Raw genomic sequence first — 21,264 nt, 5'->3', positions numbered from 1 at the left:
CCACGTTTAGGCATGTAAAAGGAAATCGCTGACAGGATTTGCGCTCGGCTCGGTTATTTATCGCACTGCTCGCAGTGCCTAGTCTAGGCACAGAACGTAATAAAAGTGCTCGTTAAAAATGCCTAGTGTTTAGAAATGTGAAGCGGAAAGGTAATAATGGTGGCCACTTCTTCCATACGTTATGTTCTCCTGAGGATCCATGACCATAGGAAGGACTTTGGGATTTAGTTCCATCGGGGTTTATGTACGTATATTAACCATCAGTGAAATACAGAAAAGTCAGGCATTTAAAAATAAACAGTGCAGCATAAAGGAACAGGACACGATAGTGAACACTACAAGGGGATTACGAAAAAATAACAGGATACATTTTGATGCATAACATTTTTATTGTTATACACAGATCATCTTTATTACAATCTCCAGAGTACAAATGTCACTGGGGCTTAAACGTGCTTCAAATACCGAAAGTCGTACCTTTCTTCTCTTTCAGTGGTAGAATATATCTACAATAAAGGTTCCTTGCAGCTTTTATTATTAATCAGTTGAATCAAATGTATGTTGTTGTTGTTTTTTGTTTTGTTTTGTTTGGTTTTTTCAAAAATGTGCGACACAATTGATTATTAAGTCATTCACCCATCAAATAAATGTGCAAAACGTTAGAAAAATACCGACTTGGGTTACGGACTAACCTTTTGTAAAAAGAGAGTAAAACTGTCGTTTATAAATGTTTTCTTTGTGCAATAGCTGTTCATTTTAGAAAAATAATTCTGCCCTTTGATCAGTTAGTAAAATGCTAACTCGACCGGGAAAACATGAACATGAGGCCATGTACATTGCAAAAGGTTTGCTGCGCGACACATACTCACAAAAATGATCATTAAAAAAAAAAAGAAAAGAAAAAAGGCAAAACGAATCTGGCAGAAATAAGTACCATGTAATGCTTTATAGTTAATGATTTAGATATGTAAAATACCATAAAAATAGTTTTTTTTTATTTTCTGTACATACGTAGTTTGAACGTTTAGTAGCCTATATTCATCATTCTGATATTTTTCTTGTAAACCTATTTAGAATTTTTTTTTTTAAATATATATATATATATATATAGAATTTATATTATACAATTTCATTTAATTATGTATATATTTCTACTTGACTGCCCTAAAATTTCTGGAGCTATATATATATATCGTAGGTTTATACTGATCATCAGTGGTACAATACATCATAGTATTCAGGAGGCACAGTTATATTCAATATCCCTGCGTTGCGTGTTTGCCTAAACTGAGGAGCTAGCAAGCGACTGTGAGTAAAGTAACACATTTTGCATACACAGCGCGCTAGAAGAGATGGTGTATAATAAAGCTCAAAAGCGATCGACCTTCCAGTCTCAACTGAATAAAACGGCATATTTGTTTGGTGGTGCGGTCGGTTTGGACTGTAGTGCATGTACGCCGCAAGAGACAGCCTTATTAAAATATCGGACGTAATGGTGGTACGTAGTGGATTTTGAATGAACGATGCGAGGCAGAAATAAAAACAAATACAGCATAGCCTATGTAAGCCCTTTTTCCATTCGTGTCTTGAAAAAATACCGATGCACTACTAATTATAGAATAAATAAGCCTTCTTTGATATGATAAATGCACACAGATTTGGTAATAAGTCCAATAAATTCACCACTCTGTGCCAGCAATAATGAAACAAAACAGTGGCACAATGTAGTGTTCCCTTACTAAAACATTAAGACAAGACCTGTTTCTTTTTTTTTTTCTCTCTCTCTCTGTCCCTTTTTCTTCTTTCCCATTCCTCTGAGGTAAACAGTAGTTAAAGACTCTTTAATCGCAACACATCCATCAGTCAGTGTATCACAATACCTGAATTAACCCCTTCACACCCGGTGTCCATTACGTGATTCAGGAATTTGGATCTAACGTACATCTCCAGTAAAAGTTTTCCGATGTATAAAATCTGATGAGTTGGCGGGTAATACGGGTGTAAATCTCAGGCTTACACACGATATGACGCAATTCCGTAATTTCATAAGGCAATGATTTCGATATTTGATGATACTACGATCCCGATCCGATCCGATCCAGTAGCTTCCAATCGATATGTGATGAACTTTGTTGAGAATCTGGGGTAGGCCTGTCCTTGAAATCGCAAAACAAGATGATGAACGACGGCTCCCAGATGGTGCAACAGTGACTCTAGCCAATCACGAGCGTCTGTGAGGTCAAGTATGTGGAAGAGGGCAGATAGGTCTTTCCTCTGAGGCTGTTACGCTGCCCTGTGACATACCATGCACAGCAGTTCAAAAAGATGCGTTTAGCTGGCTTCACGTGTCTCAGAGGAATCACGTAATAGCCTTTACCCTTCCCACTGGTAGCTGTTTTTAACAGGGGAGAGACTGCTAGTGGGTGGGACTTGGCAAAATGACAAAATTGGGGAGAAAATGTACAAGAAGTTACGGGCAAAACACCTGGCTGGCTGATTCAATTATTTATACGTCAGTTTATAAATATGAATTAATTTTTTTACACATCAGTTGTTTGTCCCTCTTTGATAATATCGAAGTTATAATTGTTGCATTGAATAATTTCACTCGTTGCCTGTTAAACCTCTAGCGCGTGACCGATCAGAACTGAACCTTGTCCCCATCGGCGTCGTTCTGAAGCGAACCCTGATGGAGATATCGAAGATGTCAGAAATTCAGGAGGAAATGTAGTAAATTGACACGTTTTGACCGCCGATGCTGATGTTCTGTGACATCAACATTAAGAATGAGGTGTGAAATGGTAGATTTTCAAGAATTTCAACAGTGTTTAGAAAAAAACAAACAGGTCTGAAAGGGTTAATTCAACACCAAACAAAGAATTGTGAAGATTCTGTTTTCTAACATGCAAACAAAGCTCAGAACTTTTTTTTTTTTTTTACTTAAAACATCGTTTTTTTTTTTTTACCTAAAATAATTTTTCATCTACTTCTCACTCGTAGGCATGTGCCGATAATCGATTATATGATATCATTCGAAATTGCTATTAAAAGAGCATCGACGGAAGTGATGCGACTTTGTGTATTTATATGGGTTTCACTTGTTGCGCTTTGAACCGATACTGTAATATGCAGCATTCGGAAACGTCATGGTGGCGAAATTGTTATTTATTTTATTTCATGAATTATTTTAAGGTTGGCTTTGAAGACGTAGTTCTTATATTCTTTGTTTCATTCCCTAAAATGGTGTCGCTATATATATATATATATATAATAAAATAAACCAATATATCCTCATTCAGAGGAACAGTTTAAACATTAGTAGTTAATTTTTTTTTTTTAATACAATGTAAATCGTGATACGATGTTAGGCGATTATCGGCACGTGCCTGGTCATTTGCATGAACGTCAATGCACCAAATCAAAGAAACTGCATGCAGGATGAGCGATGCTCGATTCACAAATACATACAGGATAAACGTTTTCACCTCCTTTACACTTTAGTAAACAATATTCACCCATGTGGCTGTGCGCATGGCGATTCTTATTACAGTAGACTCTCCATCTTAATCGTCATAGCGTTTTCATTTCCTTTTATTCTTCTGTAATTTTGTCAATTGCGGAACAAAGTGAGCTGTTGACTAAAAGCCCTTGGATGGTGCGATATATCATTTTGAAGAAAAAAAAAAAATAAATAAAAAAAAAATAATTAAAAACTCATATTGCACATTTTATACAACTTCTTTCTGAAAAATTTTATAAAGAGCAAAAATTGACGGAGAACTGAAATACATCCGTGTCTGAGCGCATGAGGACAACAGAGAAAAATGAATGAAATGCTACCGTTTTCCTACAGATAGACATGTGCTGATAATCAATTATATGATATATCGCGATATTTAACACACATTATAATATCGTCATGTGTAACACTTCCTGCCTATGATAAAGTCTGGAGAATATGGACTGATAAATAATATTTGCAAAGTAATGAAAAAGTCACTTATTAAAAGCAATATTTAAAAAAAAAAATATTTGTAATATCATAAAACTGTGATTATATTGAGCACATGCCTACCCACAGTAACGCTTGTGTAATGTTATAAGACCGGCGATGGAGGCCGATGGCGTGTTCGTTTTTCTCTGACTAGCGTGGAAAGTCCACTGAACACATTCCTCTGGCACCGAGCATAAATCTCCGAACCCAAAAAGACAGACGGGAAAGAAACGAGGCAGCTGTTTGTGCCTGTCATGTAAAAGTGCACTGAACGTTTCCACACAGAGCGGCCAGCTAGGATCAGCACACCCTAACAGCGCACTCTCTCTCTCTCTCACACACACACACCTCTCCTTATTTCTTGTTGCTTTTCTTTTCTTTTTTTTTCTTTCTTCCGAACAGTCAATCTTTCACACGGCTAAACGGGCCATGAACGGTAACGTCGTCCTCCAAAGGCGTTCTTATTTTCCAAAACTTCCTCTGTTGCTCCCACGGCCAAGGACCAGCGCCGGTTTAATGTAACACCGTGTTATTTCCATGACTGAGGAATACAAATGATTAGAAGGTTACAGCTTGCAGGAAGTTCCACTGAAAGAAATATCAGTCCAGTCTTACGTGTACTTGTGTAATGAAAGTGTTTACAAGGGGAAAATACATATTAAAGAGGAATGAAGTAAGTAAAAAAATAAGCGACAAAGTACAAAATTGGCATTTAGAATAACAGTCAGTACAATTTTTGGTTAATTGTCATTTTAGTCTACTGCCGTATGTATAGTATGTGTAGTTTTAGGAAAATAATCCATGACGAGATGGTGTCCTATGGCCCGATCAAGTAGAGTTACTGTCACCACCTTCCAGTGGGCCATCTTCCTATAACACTACGCCCCGACGTATTTTATTCCTCTTACACACAGTGATTTGACATTTAATACATTTTTGATTGGTTAATGAATGACGTGCTATGCTTTTAAACCGCTTGCAGTTACATTTAATGTTGTGGAACATTTGTGAAACAGGATAGTTCCTGTATCCATAACATTAACCTGCCTAATCTTGTGTAGGTCCCCTCTTGTGCCTCCACGACAGCTCTGACCCGTCGAGGCACGGACTCCACAGGACCTCTGAAGGTGTGCTGTGGTATCCGGCACAGATGGCTACGCAGCTCCAAACTCAGCAAGCTGAGATGTACTGTGTGTTCTGACACCTTTCTATCGTAGCCAGAATGAACCTTTTCGGAAATTTGTGCTATCGTAGCTTTTCCGTGCGATCGGACCGGACGGGCTAGCCTTCGCTCCCAGCGCGCATCGGTGAACCACGGATGTCCATGACCCTGTCGCCGGTCCAACGGTCGTCCTTCCTCGCACCACTTTCTGTAGGTACTAACTACTGCACACCGGGAACACCGCACAAGACCTGCTGTTTTGGAGATGCTCTGACCCAGACGTCTAACCATCACAATTTGGCACTTTTTAGTCACTCAGATCCTTCCGCTTGTTCCTTTTTCCTGCTTCCGACATCCACGTCGACTTCGAGAACTGACTGCTCACTTGCTGTGTGATATATCCCACCCCTTGCCAGGTTCCATTGTAATGAGATAATCAATGTTATTCACTTCACCTGTCAGTGGAATTGATGTTATTGCTGATTGGTGTATAATATATAAACAGTTGTTTACCTATCAGCCTCTCTCTCTCTCTCTCTCTCTCTCTCTTCAAGTTACTAAGACAAAAAAAAAAAAAAAAGAAGCCCAGCTTGTCATGTTACTGAGAAACCGGAAACTACAAACTCCCTTGTTTTGAAAACTTTCCTATGGTGGAAAACTTACTGACTCTTACAAAGAGCTGGCACCGGAGACTTCCATAAATGTGAAATAAACATAATAAAGAAGAAAACTTCACATTATCAGTGATATGATTTTTCTAAGGTGAATATATAAACTATAAACCATTCACCATGCAGGTCTCTGTGAATAAGAAACGATATAAAAAACGATAATGTATTACAATGAGCGCTTTAATAGAAACCCTTCCTTTTAATTACTGCCGACCACACTCGGCTGCCGTTATAGCAGCAGTAATACTCTTTGACCGATCAGATTCGAGAACAGTGCTGTGGTATAAGCATTTAATAACACGCAACTCTCAGTTCACTTATATCTGTGCTTAGGTTTTCAGGTTTCAGGGTACGAGGTCATTTATTGAGGTCAAAAAATTGTTTTTTTTTAAAAGATTTCTAGAACGTTCAGAAACTTTCGCGTGGCGGTGTAGAGCCGCCTATGCTGCAGCTGTATATCGGCCGCTTTGTAGATGTACAGTCTGTGGCCCATCTGTTGCTCTGCATAATTTATTAGCCTTGTTCAACCCCATCCATGAATGTAAATATCTGGTACTGCTGATCAGATATTATTTGGATGGTGGATTATTCTCACAGCAGGACCGGTCACCTTTAAACACCTCAGTGACATAGTCCACCAACCAAGAATATCCAGCCAACAACAGTCCTGTGATCAGGAGAGCAGAGTACAAGTAGACAAAAAAATTTTTTTTTAAAAATCAAGAGCTATAGTCTCTAACACCTACAAGGTGCACCTACAATTTCTTTAATATAAAGGTCACGATCAAATGTTTCTGCGCAAACTTCAGCCCTATTAGGATGGTATTAGTGTTACACAAGGTGTAATTTCATCCTTTATATTTGCGTATGCATAAGTGCCAACATAGTGTAGCTAACGAGATAATCGTAACAGATAGAGAGAGAGATAGAGAGAGAGAGAATAATTTTACTACAAAAACCCTTAGCGCCCTTAGCATGTCCGTGCTGCAGTCTTGTCCATATCCGTATAATAATACGCTGTCTACAACTGTAGTGAAAGATGTTTACTGTTCAATCCATCCATTTTCCATTCCTGTGTCATTCCACTTTATTACACATAACCGTATTTATGGACTTTTAATGTTGTGAATTCTTTATATGTGTGGATTTCTTGAGTTAAATACCGACGTCTGGTGAAGATTTCATTGGAAACACATTTACTGGAAAAAACGTTGACGCGTCCAACACTTATTTCCCCCCGCTGTAAGTGTCTCCCATATCACCGTAGCAAGGGGTCAAAAATCGTGACTGCTACAGATAAACCTTAGACGCTGGCAACCCTGCGTATCTAACTGCCTAAGAATAGATTCGTGATCACAATAATGTGATCACATGATCGAGAACATGATTACATTCGGAGGAATATAAAAACGTTATTACGTTCACAACAAACTACTGTTTCCAAGTCTAGTTTTAAAATCAACAAATAGTGGCTTACCTGAAACACAGCGCAATCATGTCAAAAAGTGTACAAAAATGATGGCCAATCCGATATTCAAGAGCATCACCATGGCAACTAAAATAGAGTTCGGACCCTGGAATGTAAATTAGACAAGTAATTACGCCAAAAGGAACCAACTCCGATTGCGATATACCTTATGGGATGTCACACAGGCAAGGGTTTTAAGATATGTTTTTTTTTTTTTATACATATGATAGAGACAGCAGGGAAGACAACACTTACCGTATTATCTTCTAACACCTCATTCGCGATCTCCACACTGGCTTTCTTGGTTTCAGCGAGACTCTTTGGTTTGACACTTTCTTGTTTCCTGAGCGTTGTCTCTAGTTTTGGTGTGGGTGACGGCACTGACTTCGGAGGTGGTGGCATTCGTGCTAAACTGGACTGAGTCATTTCAGGCTCTTCATCCTCCGGCTCCTCTGGCGGAGGGATGTTCTTCTGTGTTTTCACGTAATAGCTATGATAAGCAGTGTGTAATTGGCCGTTTACCCTCGGTTCGTTGAGCTTAGGCGGCTTTGGCGGTGCGGTATCTTGAATTTTGACGCTAGGGACTTTGCTAATTTCGGCTACAGTGGTGGCTCTCTCCTCTTTGCTAATCTTATGGGATATAGCACTGTTGTCTTTGCTAATTTTACGGGTTGCGGTAGCGCTTTCCTTGCTAATCTTTCGTGTCACACCAGTACTTGCTTGTTGATTTTTCTTCGTCGGTGATAATGGAGGTGAGGGAGTCGCGCTGTGAGCAGGCGAGTGCGATGGAGTCGTGCCGCGGCGATAAAAAGGACTGCCCGTCGAAGACTTCTCTTTCTTCTGCTTCTTCTCCTCCTTTGGTGGAGCTTCTTTAATCTCCTCCACGTGCTCAGTGAAGTTTTGCTTGATGTACTCAAGGCCTGTGAGAGCAGGAACATAAGATCGAGCAGGGGGAAAGGTCACTAACCAAGGCATTAAAACAGTTATCTGAAGTAGAGGTTGACCGACTGATCGGTTTTGCCGATTAATCGGCACAGATAACCGATCGCTGGAACCACTGGTTATCAGCAAAAATCAACACTGATAGTTTTTCCCGGTTGCATCTGTTGCAGGAGTGGCTGAAAAGGGTCCGCTGTCATTATAGAGTACAAGCGTGACCTCTAGAGGCGAAATAAAAAACTATCACTGCCAAATTTTGTTGTGTTATTTGAAGTGTTTTTTGATTCATTTCGGATGTCTTTATTTGTATTTGTTATTTGGTGTGTTATTTTTTGGTCCAGTTTGGACCTTTTATTTACTTTAATGTTTATCAATAGTTAATATATATTAATATTTATATGTTATTTCATTTTTGAAAAAAGTACAGTACATTTTCATGGTACAGTCATTACTGATTATTTTTGCAATTAACTTCAGCAATATTTTACCTTTAAAAACAATCGGTTGATTCCGTCTTTTTTTACGTCAATTTTAAAAACTATCGGTTGATTAATCGGTTATCGGCAGGTACTGCCCGACTATCGGTCGACCTCTAATCTGAAGATCTTAAAAAAAAATTTTTTTTATTGATGCTTCCCTCCAATCCACCCATATAATCTGTGATTTACACTCCAATCAAGAACACAGATTAAAAGGCTGGATTATATGCACATACGAGCTTCCCTATCCAATTTTCATATGAATGCTGAATTTTTTGCAGAAGGATATATGAATGGAAAAAAACAGACATATACCAACTCAACTGGAGTAAAGATTGTGGTATAAATATAAAGAAAAGTGATAAACAACAATAGCTATGTCCCAAACTACAGATTCAGTACCAGCACTGGTGCTTGATGGAAAAGTATCTGGTCCATGAATCAAATTCACTTATGTTATGAAACGTATGATTAAACAGTAACAACATAAGCCTGGGGTTGCATAATGGTGTTTCTGAGAAATCTGACATCACCAAATATCTTAAGCCTGCGTAACTTAATAATAACAGCTTAGAGAGATTAATGTGTCTTTTGATCATAATTTCATGCAGTAACTTAATAATAATCAGTGTGTCAGTCTTTACATAATGCTGCCCATATAAATTCCACACATGGTTTGGATAATTCACTAAAGAAACAGTCATGACCAAGTCTTCAGTCACTTACAACTCTGATGCTTTTCCGTTTATGAATAATACAACCCCGATTCCGTTGGGACAGTATTGAAAATGCTAATACAAACAAAGAGGAGTGATCTGTAAATGTACTTTGACTTGTATTTAAATAAAAAAACCCCTGTCAAGACAAGGTATTCAATGTTTTATCTAATCAACTGCATAGTTTTTTTTTTTTTTTTAAAGACAATCGTTTATTTTGTAATTGATAACACGTTCCAAAAAAGTTGGGACAGGGGCAGTTTAGGACTAATAGCGATGTGACGAGTTGAAATAAGAAGGTGATGTGAAACAGGTGAGGGAATCGTCTAATCAGAGTATATAAGGAGCCTCCAAAAAAAGGCCCAGTCCTTCAAGAGCGAGGACGGGTCGAGGCTCGCCGATCTGCCGACAGATGAGTCGGCGAATAATCCAACACTTTGAGAACAACATTCCCCAAAGACAAATAAGTAGGATTTTGGGCATTTCACCTTCTACAGTGCACAATATCATTAAAAGATTCAAGGAATCCGGTCAAATCTCGGTGCGTAAAGGGCGAGGCTGAAAACCACTATTGAAGGCGCGCGATCTCCGATCCCTCAGACGTCACTGTCTTAAAAACCGTCATGAGTCTGTAATATTTTGCTAAACCATTCGCCGCTGCATCCACAGATGCAAGTTAAGGCTTTACTATGCAAAGCAGAAGCCGTACATCAACACCGTCCAGAAGCGCCGCCGACTTCTCTGGGCTCGGTCTCATCTGAGATGGACAGTAGCACACGGGATCATGTTTTGTGATCCGACGAGTCGACATTTCAAATAGTTTTTGGAAAAAAGAGCCGTCGTGTTCTCCGGGCCAAAGAGGAAAAGGACCGTCCGAGCTGTTATCAGCGTCAGGTCCAAAATCCAGCGTCTGTCACGGTATGGGCGTGTGTCAGCGCCCATTGTATGGGTAACTTGTACATCTGTGAGGGCGGCATTAATGCAGAAAGATATGTACACATTTTACACTTGATACGTATTATTAAAAGAAAAGGCGCTGTTACACAGTGGTAAACAGTCGACTGTCCCAACTTTTTTGGAGTGTGCTGCAGTCATCAGATTTGAAATGAGTGTCTATTTTCAAAAAATAAATGAAATTCACAAAAGTAAAACATCGAACAATGTGTTTAATAATGTGTTTTCAATCAAATACAGGGTGAACTGAATTTTCAAATGACTCTTTTGGTTTTTTTTTTTTTTTGCATTTTCTATACTGTCCCAACATTTCCCGGAATTTGGGTTGTATATAGTATATGAACATCTCTGTTTTCTTAAACATATCAACCATCTTTAACTGATGTTCCAGTTCGTACTGAAATAAAAAAAAGCCCCAGCCTCTGACTGCTCTTGTGACGGCACAGAGGTTTATCTTTAAACTAACACCGAAGAATTTTAATCTGCAATTTGTTAAACAGATCCAAAATAAGGCCTGCGTAACGCTTTAGGATCACTGTCCTCATCTCCCTTTAATCAGACAGAAACTCACTGATGATGAGGGATTGCTACCATTCTATTATGAGAAGCTGAAATAACAGCAGAATAAGCATGACAATAATTACCATGCACATGCCTAAAACATGAATTCACACTACAGTCCTGTGCATTCATTTCAAATATATTTACTATAATTCAGGGTAGGAAAATAAATACGCTATATGACCGAAGGTTTGTGGACACGGGATCATCACGCCCACGTGTGAGTCTTCCTCAGACTGTTGGCACAAACTTGTAAGCACGCGATTGTCTAGGATGTCTTTGTGTGCTGTAACAATACAGCGTTCCTTCAATGGAACTAAGCGGCCCAAACTGTTCTAGCACGACAGTGCACCTGTGCACTGTGAAGACATGGTTTTCCAAGGTTGGCGTGTATGTCCTCATGTGGCCTGCACGGCACCCTGACCTCAACACCTTTGGGATGAACGGGAATGACAACTGAACCACAATCCTCCTCACCCGACATCACTGCCCGACCTCACTAATGCTCTTCTGCTTAACTGCGCACAAATCCCCACAACCACGCTCAAAAAACCCCGTGCAATGCCTTCGCAGGAGAGTGCAGGGTAACCGGGAAGAATTTTCATGTATTATAAGAGGGTTAAGAATTGAATTATCACATCAAAACGAAAAGAATATAAGCAGAAATACATCACTGCAGCTTTTTCGGCTTGAGGAATTTATAAACACGTGCTACCAACTGCAAAGATGTTTTTTGGGACCTTGTTTTTCTGAAACATTTACTGAAATCATCCCTTGCTAGACAGGAGATTGCCTAAAAAGCTGCATACACATACGTTACAGATTCCACGCTACAGACGCTGGTGAGCAATGGAAATGAAGACGAATAAGAATCGAGAGCAGGACGAATATGCATACAAAGCTCTCTGCTCCTAGGCACGTTTGTCTACACTGATAATTTAGAAAGGTTACCCACTTCAAGTGGCACTATGTGTACTTAAGTGAAGTGCTGACATGAAGAGTGTACAAAGAAGTTAGGGGTGACTATTTACTATATATATATATATAATGTACTGTGCACCTTGCACAAGAGGGTAGAAAAGAGAGAGGGAGGACAGAAGGAGGGGGCTGAGCTCACATGTTCACAGGTCTAAGTGAAGGAATGGACAGCTGCTGTGAGTCAGGGACTCGATCACCGTTCTGCAATTGCAGCCATTCCAACATGGCGATTTTAGATGTGAACGGAGTAGGCTCTCTGCGCCGAAAGGTCATCGCTGTCGCACACTTCTGTGCTAATCTAATGTAAATGTCATTCGCACGTGCAGACATGAATTCTTCTTAGTGTGATGTTTATAGTTTCATTAATGGGGCGTGATTACGGTATACAGCGGAGAAACAGTGAGACCCCAAGAGTCTAACCTTACATTACTAGCTTTCAAAATGGGTACCATATTTCATATATCCAGTGACGGGTTTTACCGGAAAATCGGTTTATTTCCACAAGAGATGCTGAAACAAGAGGCCTCCCGCCTCCCGGTTTTGACTTCGAATATCGCATAACGAAGTTACCTTGGAATATCGCCTAAAACATTTGCGAATAAAGCGCAGTTTCCATCCCGTGTGTTCAAGAGAACAAAATCATCACTTCCAGGGAAACTGCCACATCTTGCTCGCTGCCATCTTTAATTTTCGTCATTCGAGTCTAACAAGATGCCCGGTCCCTGCTGATGAGAAGCATCCCCACGGCATGATGCTGCCACCACCATATTTCAGAATCAGAATCAGCTTTATTACTAAGTATGCTTAAACATACCAGGAATTTGTATTGGTGACAGGAGCTTCCAGTGCACAACAGTACAAAACAGCATCAAGACATAGACAAAAATAAATAAATAAATAAATAATTGAATAGAATGGAATGTAATGGCAGAGGAAGTTGTTGGAAGATGTGTTGGATAAATATAAAAAGACTAAACGGTGTATTGCACATAATTATTGCTCAATGGGGCAATTTAACTGTTCATGAGATGGATAGCCTGGGGGGAAAAAAAACTGTTCCTGAACTTGACGGTTTTGGTTCTCAGAGCTCTGAATCGTCAGCCAGAAGGCAACGGTTCAAAAAGGTAGTGGGCAGGGTGAATGGCGTCCAGAGTGATGTTTCCAGCCTTGTTCCTCATCCTAGAAGTGTATAGTTCTTGAAGGGAGGGCAGGGGGCAACCAATAATCCTTTCAGCAGTCCGAACTGTCCTTTCTAGTCTTCTGATATCTGATTTCGTAGTTGAATCAAACCAGACAGTTACTGAAGTGCAGCGGACAGACTCGATGACTGCTGAGTAGAACTGTGGCAACAGAAGAGTAGTGGGGAGAGCACACATCCCTGGGGGGCACCAGTGCTGATTATGGATACAGGTGGTGGAAGTGAATTTCTCCAGTCTCAAAAGCTGTCTGGAGTATAGCTGGGATGATGGTGTTGAACGCTGAACTGAAGTCCACAAAAAGATCCTTGCATATGTACCTGGTCTATCCAGATGTTGCAGGATATGATGCAATCCTATGTCGACTGCATCCTCCACGGACCCGTTTGCTCGATAAGCAAATTGAATGGGATGTAGGAAGGGTCCAGTGATGTCCTTCAGGTGGGTCAACACCAGTCTCTCGAATGATTTCATTTCAAGTCCTGTGATTTTTGGTTTCTTTGGGACAGGAATGATGATTGAGTATTTGAAGTTGCATGGGACTTCACAGTGCTCCAGTGATCTATTGAAGATCTGTGTGAAGATGGGGGCCAGTTGGTTAGCACAGGATCTGAGACACGCGAGTGAAATGCCATCATGGCCTGAAGCTTTCCTCGTCTTTTGTTTCCGGGAAGACATGGCACACCTCTTCTTCACAGGTCATAAGTGCAGGTTGAGTGTCAGGAGATGTCGGGTTGCAGGACGTGTTAGCGTTTGTATGAAGTGATGGTCAGAGTGGGTGTGGGGTGTGAAATTGGGTCTTTCAAATATACAGTAGAACACATTCAGGTCGTCAGCCAGTTGTTGGTCCACCACAGGGTTGGGGGGTAAGAGTCCTGTAATTTGTAAGTTGTTTCATGCCAATCCACACTGCCACAGGGTCGCTAGCTGAGAACTTGTTTACCAGCTACTCATGGTATCTTCTTTTAGCCGCTCTGATTTCCTTATTCAGTGTGTTCCTGGCCTGATCGTACAAGAATTTATTCCCACCCCTGTAAGCATCCTCTTTGGCCTGACGAAGCTGCCTAAGCTTTCTGTAAACCACGGTTTGCCAGTGTTAACGTTAAATAAGCCCTAGTAAAAATGCACATATCCTCACAGTATGATGTAACAGTATCTGTGAGCTCATCCAGGTCGGTGGCTCCAGCCTCAAAAACACTCCAATCCGTGCAATCAATACAGGCTTGTAGTTCCAGATCTGCTTCATTGGTCCGTCTCTTTACAGTCCTTACTACAGGCTGATTTTAATTTCTGTCTGTAAAATGGAAGAAGATGAACTAGACAGTGATCGGAGAGTCCCAAAGCTGCTCCAGGGACAGAGCGATACGCATCCTTTATTGTTGTGTAGCAATGATCCAGGATGTTCCTGTCTCTGGTTGGGTATGTAATGTGCTGTTTATATTTGGGCGGTTCATGTGCGAGATTTGCTTTGTTAAAACCCCCAAGAATAATAACAACTGAGTCCGGATATTGTTGTTCCATGTCTTCACTGTAGAGATGGTGTGTCTTGAGGCATAGGAGGTTTTATGTTTGCGCAACACATAGTGCTTTGAGTTTTGGCCAAAATCTCGGTCTCATTTGACCACAAACCTTTTCCCATTTGGCATGCTTTCACTCTCATGCTCATGCTTTTAGATGGTACTTTTGAAGTAACCACTTCTTTCTTGCCACCCTTCCATACAAGCCAGTGTCATGCATTGCTCTTGATATGGTTGACTGGCGCACTATTAATCCACTCCCAACCACTGAACTCTGTAGCGCCTTCAAAGTGATTGTTGGCCTCTCTGACAAGTCTCCTTCTTGTTTGAGCGCTGAGTTTTGAGGGGTGGCCTGTTCTTGGCAGCGCCTGGGTGGTGTGATGCAGATTCCTCTTCCTGATTATTGAACCAACTGTGCTCTTTGTGATATCCAAACACTTGGATATTATTTCCGATCCTTTCCCCGATCTATACATTTGTATTCCTTTTTCTCGAACTTCTGTGGAATGCTCACTGGCCTTCATTTTCCTTCAGATTCACAGCCGGACCAATGAGCCTTCAACAATGAGGTTTTTATCCAGAAAATATCACAGAACCTTGATGATTCACAGGTGGATGCCAATGGTAAGGTAATTCCGTCCTTGTTAGGGCAATTTCTTTCATCTGTGTAAACCGGGAGCTTCCACAGCACAGGGGTTGAACATGACATTTTTTCTTAAAAATATTTCTGAACATAAATTCATAAACATAAATTCAAAAGAAGATTTTTTGCAGTGTTTTTAAAATAAAATATCAAAATTCAACGTACCATTTGTAATTCAGTACTATGAGAGAATTGCTCAATGGTCTGGATTCTTTTGCAAGGCACTGTATATATCCCCCCCCCCCCCCCCCCCCCCGCCCCCCCCATTTTAATATAACATGAGGAATTGTGTTTTTATTTATTAATTTATCTCTCAAAATCTACCATCACAACCAATAGCTGTCAAAATTCATTAGCGAAATATATTGCTATCCATAGCGATGGGGTCAATCTTAACCAAGCTCTTAGCTTAAAAACAGATTTTTAACATTGCCCCAGCTGTACACATGTGTGTATAACAGCTTTATTTTAAAATACTTCAAAGTTTTCTCTTTTTTTTTTTCCTATTGCAACAACAGATTGCAAAAAAAACCAAACATATGAATGTAGGACTGTTATCTGTTAGTCAGCAGTATGAAGCGTTAGTTGTTAAATTGCAATCTGGATCGTTCAGGACTTCTGAGTATGAGGTTTTGAGATATGGGAGTTCTTCAGTTACACCCTCTCTGTCCTTAATTCTAAATCAATTCTCTCCACCTGCTGTCTCAACCCTGGAGGCTGCTCAACTATTACCTCCCCACTTCTTAACAAGTCATTTGAGTCAGCCTATGTATATCTACCCCTTAAAACTGCTGTGCATACATTAATTCTCCAGAAGACTGGTTTTAGTCTACTACAAACCTATTCTGTTTGTTTTATCCAATCACTTTACAGTTTAGGGTCCATCCACTATGTAGCACTGAATCATCTTTCAAGAGTTACCATTGATCTCTTGCTGTCTACTCTCGACTCGGAATGCTCTAGACATTTTCATTTTGCTTATTGTCGCATTTGATACGGCTAGCTATCTCATCTCAGAAATAACTGGTGATGGAATATTGGGATTTCTGTCACTGCTCTGGCGTGGTTCACTACCCCATCCTGTCTCACTGGCAAGTATCCATTTGGGAAACACAAATCTTCAAGGTGTGCCCCAAGGATCAATCCTTGGCACCTTCATCTTCATCATCAGTAGTGTTCTTTCATTTAGTCTGAATCTTCAGGACTTTTTCAGTCGTAGGTCTTTCTCTCTCTCTCTTACCCTTGTCACAAGTTATAACAAGTTAGGAATAAATTTCTTAATTGAAATCTTGATGGAAACTCTTCTCTCTAGAATCTTTACATATTCCAATTGAGTTAATGCTAATTTGTTAACACAGTTAATGTTAGGCTCTCATCTATCTATCTATCTATCTATGTTATTGTGTGATCTTTGATTCTACATTCATAGAGATAAGTACAATTTTTCGCAACGTGAGAACTGTGGAACGCTATGAAACGATTAATAACGCGCTCATAGAAGTTTAAACGATATTCAATCTCAAAATCGATCTAGGCGGCACTAAGTGTAATACAGTTATCGAAATACAAAATGGGCTGAAAATGATTCACTGAAACTGAAGAAATGATTGCTTCGATGCTGGATATGAAGGGTCGTGTTGTTATGGTACAAGCCGACTGGTGTGCTGCTAAACTCCCCCCAAGAAGCTTTGTGTACTTCCAAACCAAACACAGTGCTTCATTGTAGTCATAGAAACAGCTTTCAATAGCTGCGGTCTTACATTACATCTGCCCGTAAAACCAGTTTCAGCTGCTCGGGCTGAATTGAGTGTGTGAAAGCAGTGTGGGAGAAAACTCTTTGAGGCATGAAAATCTCAACAAACTTCAAAGTGTTTTCAAAGAATAAGAGCACCAATTGTCACACAGAGATTAAAATTTGACCCCCGATTTAATTCTATCTATCTCTCCTACTACTTCTACTAGTCTTGCATGGTATGTACCGTATAAACAGCAAGCCACTGTATGTTTTTGAACTGTGTAATGTGTCTGAGGAACAAGCGTAGAAGAAGGTGCTAACTAAACAATTGACCAGTGTCACTCTGATAAACAGGGCGTAAAGGAAACCTGACCTTTCTAGCGCTGTTAACAGGGCTGCATTTTTATTTTAGAATGTTTTTTTTTTCTTTTATAGATTTTCCCACCATTTTCTCCCCAGTTTAGTCACCTGCCAATTCCTACCCATCAGCCAGCTCTCCTCTATCATACAAAACCTACCAAATGGAGAGGGTGAAGGCTAAACTGTGCTTCCTTCGAGACACATGAAAGCAGTCAACTGTATCTTTTCAAACTGCTGCTCATGTCACGGGGCACACGTGGAGGAAAGTGCTATCTACCCTTTCCCACATACCTGTCCTCACAGACACCCAGGATTAGCCAGTGTCACTGGGATTGACAGGGGTGAGAGTATGCCATCAATCCAATATCGAGAGCACGTCCGATTTTGCTCCCTCGACACCTCGTTCGAGGCAACGGCGAGATGTGAACGTCGCCTTTTTTGCCTCATATCTTACTCCTGTTCGCACTAACCACTCTCATGGATCTTCTCTTCTCTGCAAACGAAATCAGGCTTGCCAGTCGTTGTAGTCGTGGTAATGCAGTACGGCAATGTGGGGTTTTTTCAAAACGCAGAAAGTCTCTGTATTCTCACGGCCTAAAGACTATCTGCATTTGGAAAATACCTGCATTACTGTACTATGCTACAGAGTAACTTGCAAGCCCATTGTGTCTAATCCTATGTTGTGAAAGGCATAAACTTTACACATGAAGCATCGAATGTGCGATATATTAGAATACACTGGTACAGAACATGACATACATGAGCATGTGAGTAAAACTTGCTATGCAATGCATGGACATCAATGTGCTGAGATTCAACATAGAGAAAGTCCTGCAAATACATACATACATATATATACATACATATATATATATATATATATATGTATGTATATGGAAAGGGTTCACTTACTTTTTCCACTGCCATTTTGAATGTTGAATGAGTGTGTTCAATAAAGACATGAGGGATCCGAATTTATTTTGTGTTATTATTTTAGACACATTATATTTGTCAATACCCTTGACTTAGATGAAGATCAGATCACATTTTATGACAAATCTATGCAGAAAACCATAAAATTCCAAAAGGTTCACATACTTTGTCTTGCCACTGTATATATATATATATATATTTGAGATCGGGTTGGCCTGAAAGTAAAAACTGCTCATTGCTGTGACATTTTTTTTTCTCAGAGACACCAGTACTCATGCACTCCTCTAGTCCTCTCCATCCAGACAGCACGACAGCAGCTCTCTTCTGTGGCAACTGTGGCAGATCTACAGATTATCATGCTTAAACACATTTTACCCAACAAGCTGCAGTTGCTCCACACCACTTTTCAGTACACGCTGGCTGTGACTCAAGCATTACAAAGGCAAAGGGTGAAGCATTCATTACTGTGCCAGCAGCAGTCGAGCTAGGATTTAAAATCTTGCTCGGGCAAGACCGTACATCATATAAGTATTTCATTTTGTGGGGTTTAGTGCCCTGCTGTTCAGAGCAAACAATAGGTTCGTGTGTGTGTGTGTGTGTGTGTGTGTGTGTGTGTGTACCTGGTTGCTGGAAGTCAGGAGCTAATTCTCTTGCTATAGCCCTTGCAAGATCTGACTCCTGGTCAGCAGCAACTGCAGCCTGGTCTGCTGATTCACTCTTTGTTCTGGCATGGGTTGTCCTGATACACACACAAACACACACACACACGCAAACACACAGAATTCATTAGCTAGCACCATAGATATACATATTAAAGACACAGGCACCTGACGATTCTATACGCAGTAATATGAAGCCACTTAGACGTCATACTATTCCTTCTTTTCTGCTCTGTTAAATGAACGATAGTCTACAGGCATAAGGTAAACACACACACACACACACACAAAAAATCCAAAGAGGAAGAGATCCTGAATGTTAGCCACACAATTCATCAGTCATCACAGTGCACAAAAAAAAAAAGAGTTCATATTTCAAGTATATGCATTTTAACTGTTGCTGGAAATAGACATCAGTGTGGGTGTGTTGTGAATGGTAAAGTCCCGCCCACACCACCATCTGACTAATCTGATTAATGGCTCTGTCCCAAATGCTAGAATTCATGTCTAGTTAAGCGCTCTTACTCTAACGTCTACCATTTTAAGAAACGTTAAACGTTTATGTTTTTAGGGTCCTCACACTGTGTCCTTAACACATTGACGTTAACAGATACGACAAACGGGATAACCGCTTTGTTCTTTTGCTAAATGTGTGATTGCTTGGGTGTGCAGACATTCTGTCACAGATCTCTCCATCTGTCAATTACAGTTGTGGATTTTATTTTATTTTATTTCATTTTCTGCCATATTCGCCAGTTAGTGAAAAGGCTGCAATAGCAATAGTGATGACGTTCCTTTTTATAGTGACTCTTCGGACGTAGTATTTCCATTGGGACGTAGTACTGTCCCAGACCACATATACACTTATATACTCAGTAAACACAGTATACACCCGGGAACATCTGTGCACCTGCTCATTCATTCATTCATTCAGCCGATCACATGTAATAAAAGCACACAGATACCGGGCAAGAGCTTCAGTTCATGGCGACGTTCACATCAAACACCAAGGTGTGGAAAAATATCTTATATATAAGGCGTATACAAAAAAGCAAACCGATATTTCTTTCTGAACTGCTTCTTGTGTAATGTCAAGTGGCCGAAAGTGCTAACTGGACAATTGGCTAGTATCATTCTGATTGTTTTATCTGTGTATGTTCCATCCATCCATCCATCTTCTATACCGCTTATCCTTTTCAGGGTCACGGGGGGGAACCTGGAGCCTATCCCAGGGAGCATCGGGCACGAGGCGGGGTACACCCTGGACAGGGTGCTAATCCATCGCAGGGCACAATCGCATACACACTCACACACCCATTCACACACTACGGACACTTTAGACACGCCGATCCTCCAATTTCTTCCCAATTTGGTCACTTGTGAAATCATACCTGGATGTACCAAATGATGTGAAAGACAGAAAGCCAATAGATGGAATGATTCAAAAAACAACAACAACAACAAAGCATCCAGTAAGCAGCAGTTCTGCAAGCCTGGTTGATGAGCGAGGCCGGAGGAGAATGACCAGACTGGTACAAGCTGACAGGACGTCTACAGTAACTCAAATAATCACTCTTTACAACTGTGGTGAGCGCGTCACACCTTACACATCAAACCTTTCAGAAGAAGAAGACCACATTGGCTTCCACTCCTGTCAGCCAAGAACAGGAATCTGAGGCTACAGGGTGCACAGGCTCACCGAAACTGGACAGTTGAAGACAGCAGCAGCAGAAGAGCAGTCACCTGCTCTATTTCCAATCGTCAACAGTCCAGTTTCAGTTAACCAGAGTCTCAGATTCCCCAGCTCAGTATTGTATAGGTAGCGCGATATTCCAAACGTAAAAGCTGTCTGTAACGTGTATAATCTCGTGTCTGTGTGTGTGTGTGTGTGTGTGTGTGTACGTGTGTGGCTGCAAGCCTGTAACCATGACTAAGGCACCATTAGTATTAGAAAAAACATGACCTGAATTTGGTTGTGGGAAGCAGTTGGAGGGAATGAATTTTGTGTGTGTGTGTGTGTGTGTTTCAAACACAATGCCTTTTAACTGCATTTTTAATTCCCTCCCCCCTTCAGCAAGACCATGTATTATTGCTCTTTGGGTTTGGCAGGTCTGCATATTGGTTGGTGTTTGAAAGGTCAATGGCAAACAGGGGCAGAAATATTAAAACTTATTTACTGCTTCTGTGAAATTTGAAGACCCAAGGAAACGACAAGGCCGTAGACAATTGTCTATTCTACCTATACCTGTTGCCAGTGTGTGTGTGTGTGTGTGTGTGTGTTTTGCTGCATGTCCCATAG

At 40.5% G+C, this 21,264-nt stretch overlaps 1 protein-coding gene across 3 annotated transcripts in view; it reads right to left on the bottom strand.

Annotated features, from left to right (window-relative positions):
* jph1a (junctophilin 1a) overlaps positions 1-21,264 on the bottom strand; it is a 41,071-nt gene that overhangs the window by 795 nt on the left and 19,012 nt on the right. Inside the window, exons 3-6 of one of the 3 annotated variants that reach the window (XM_017453763.3) lie at positions 18,927-19,045; positions 7,551-8,215; positions 7,305-7,401; positions 370-4,535 (exon numbers count right to left, since the gene is read on the bottom strand). In XM_017453763.3, coding sequence (XP_017309252.1) covers positions 7,321-7,401; positions 7,551-8,215; positions 18,927-19,045 — 865 coding nt within the window. In that variant the 3' untranslated portion in view covers positions 370-4,535; positions 7,305-7,320. The other 2 variants (XM_053674886.1, XM_017453764.3) reach the window with 2 other exon arrangements.

Source organism: Ictalurus punctatus, chromosome 23 (genome assembly GCF_001660625.3).
Source record: "Ictalurus punctatus breed USDA103 chromosome 23, Coco_2.0, whole genome shotgun sequence".
Classification (NCBI taxonomy): domain Eukaryota; kingdom Metazoa; phylum Chordata; class Actinopteri; order Siluriformes; family Ictaluridae; genus Ictalurus; species Ictalurus punctatus.
The sequence above is the reverse complement of the archived record's forward strand: the minus strand, read 5'-3'. Positions and strand labels throughout refer to the sequence as shown.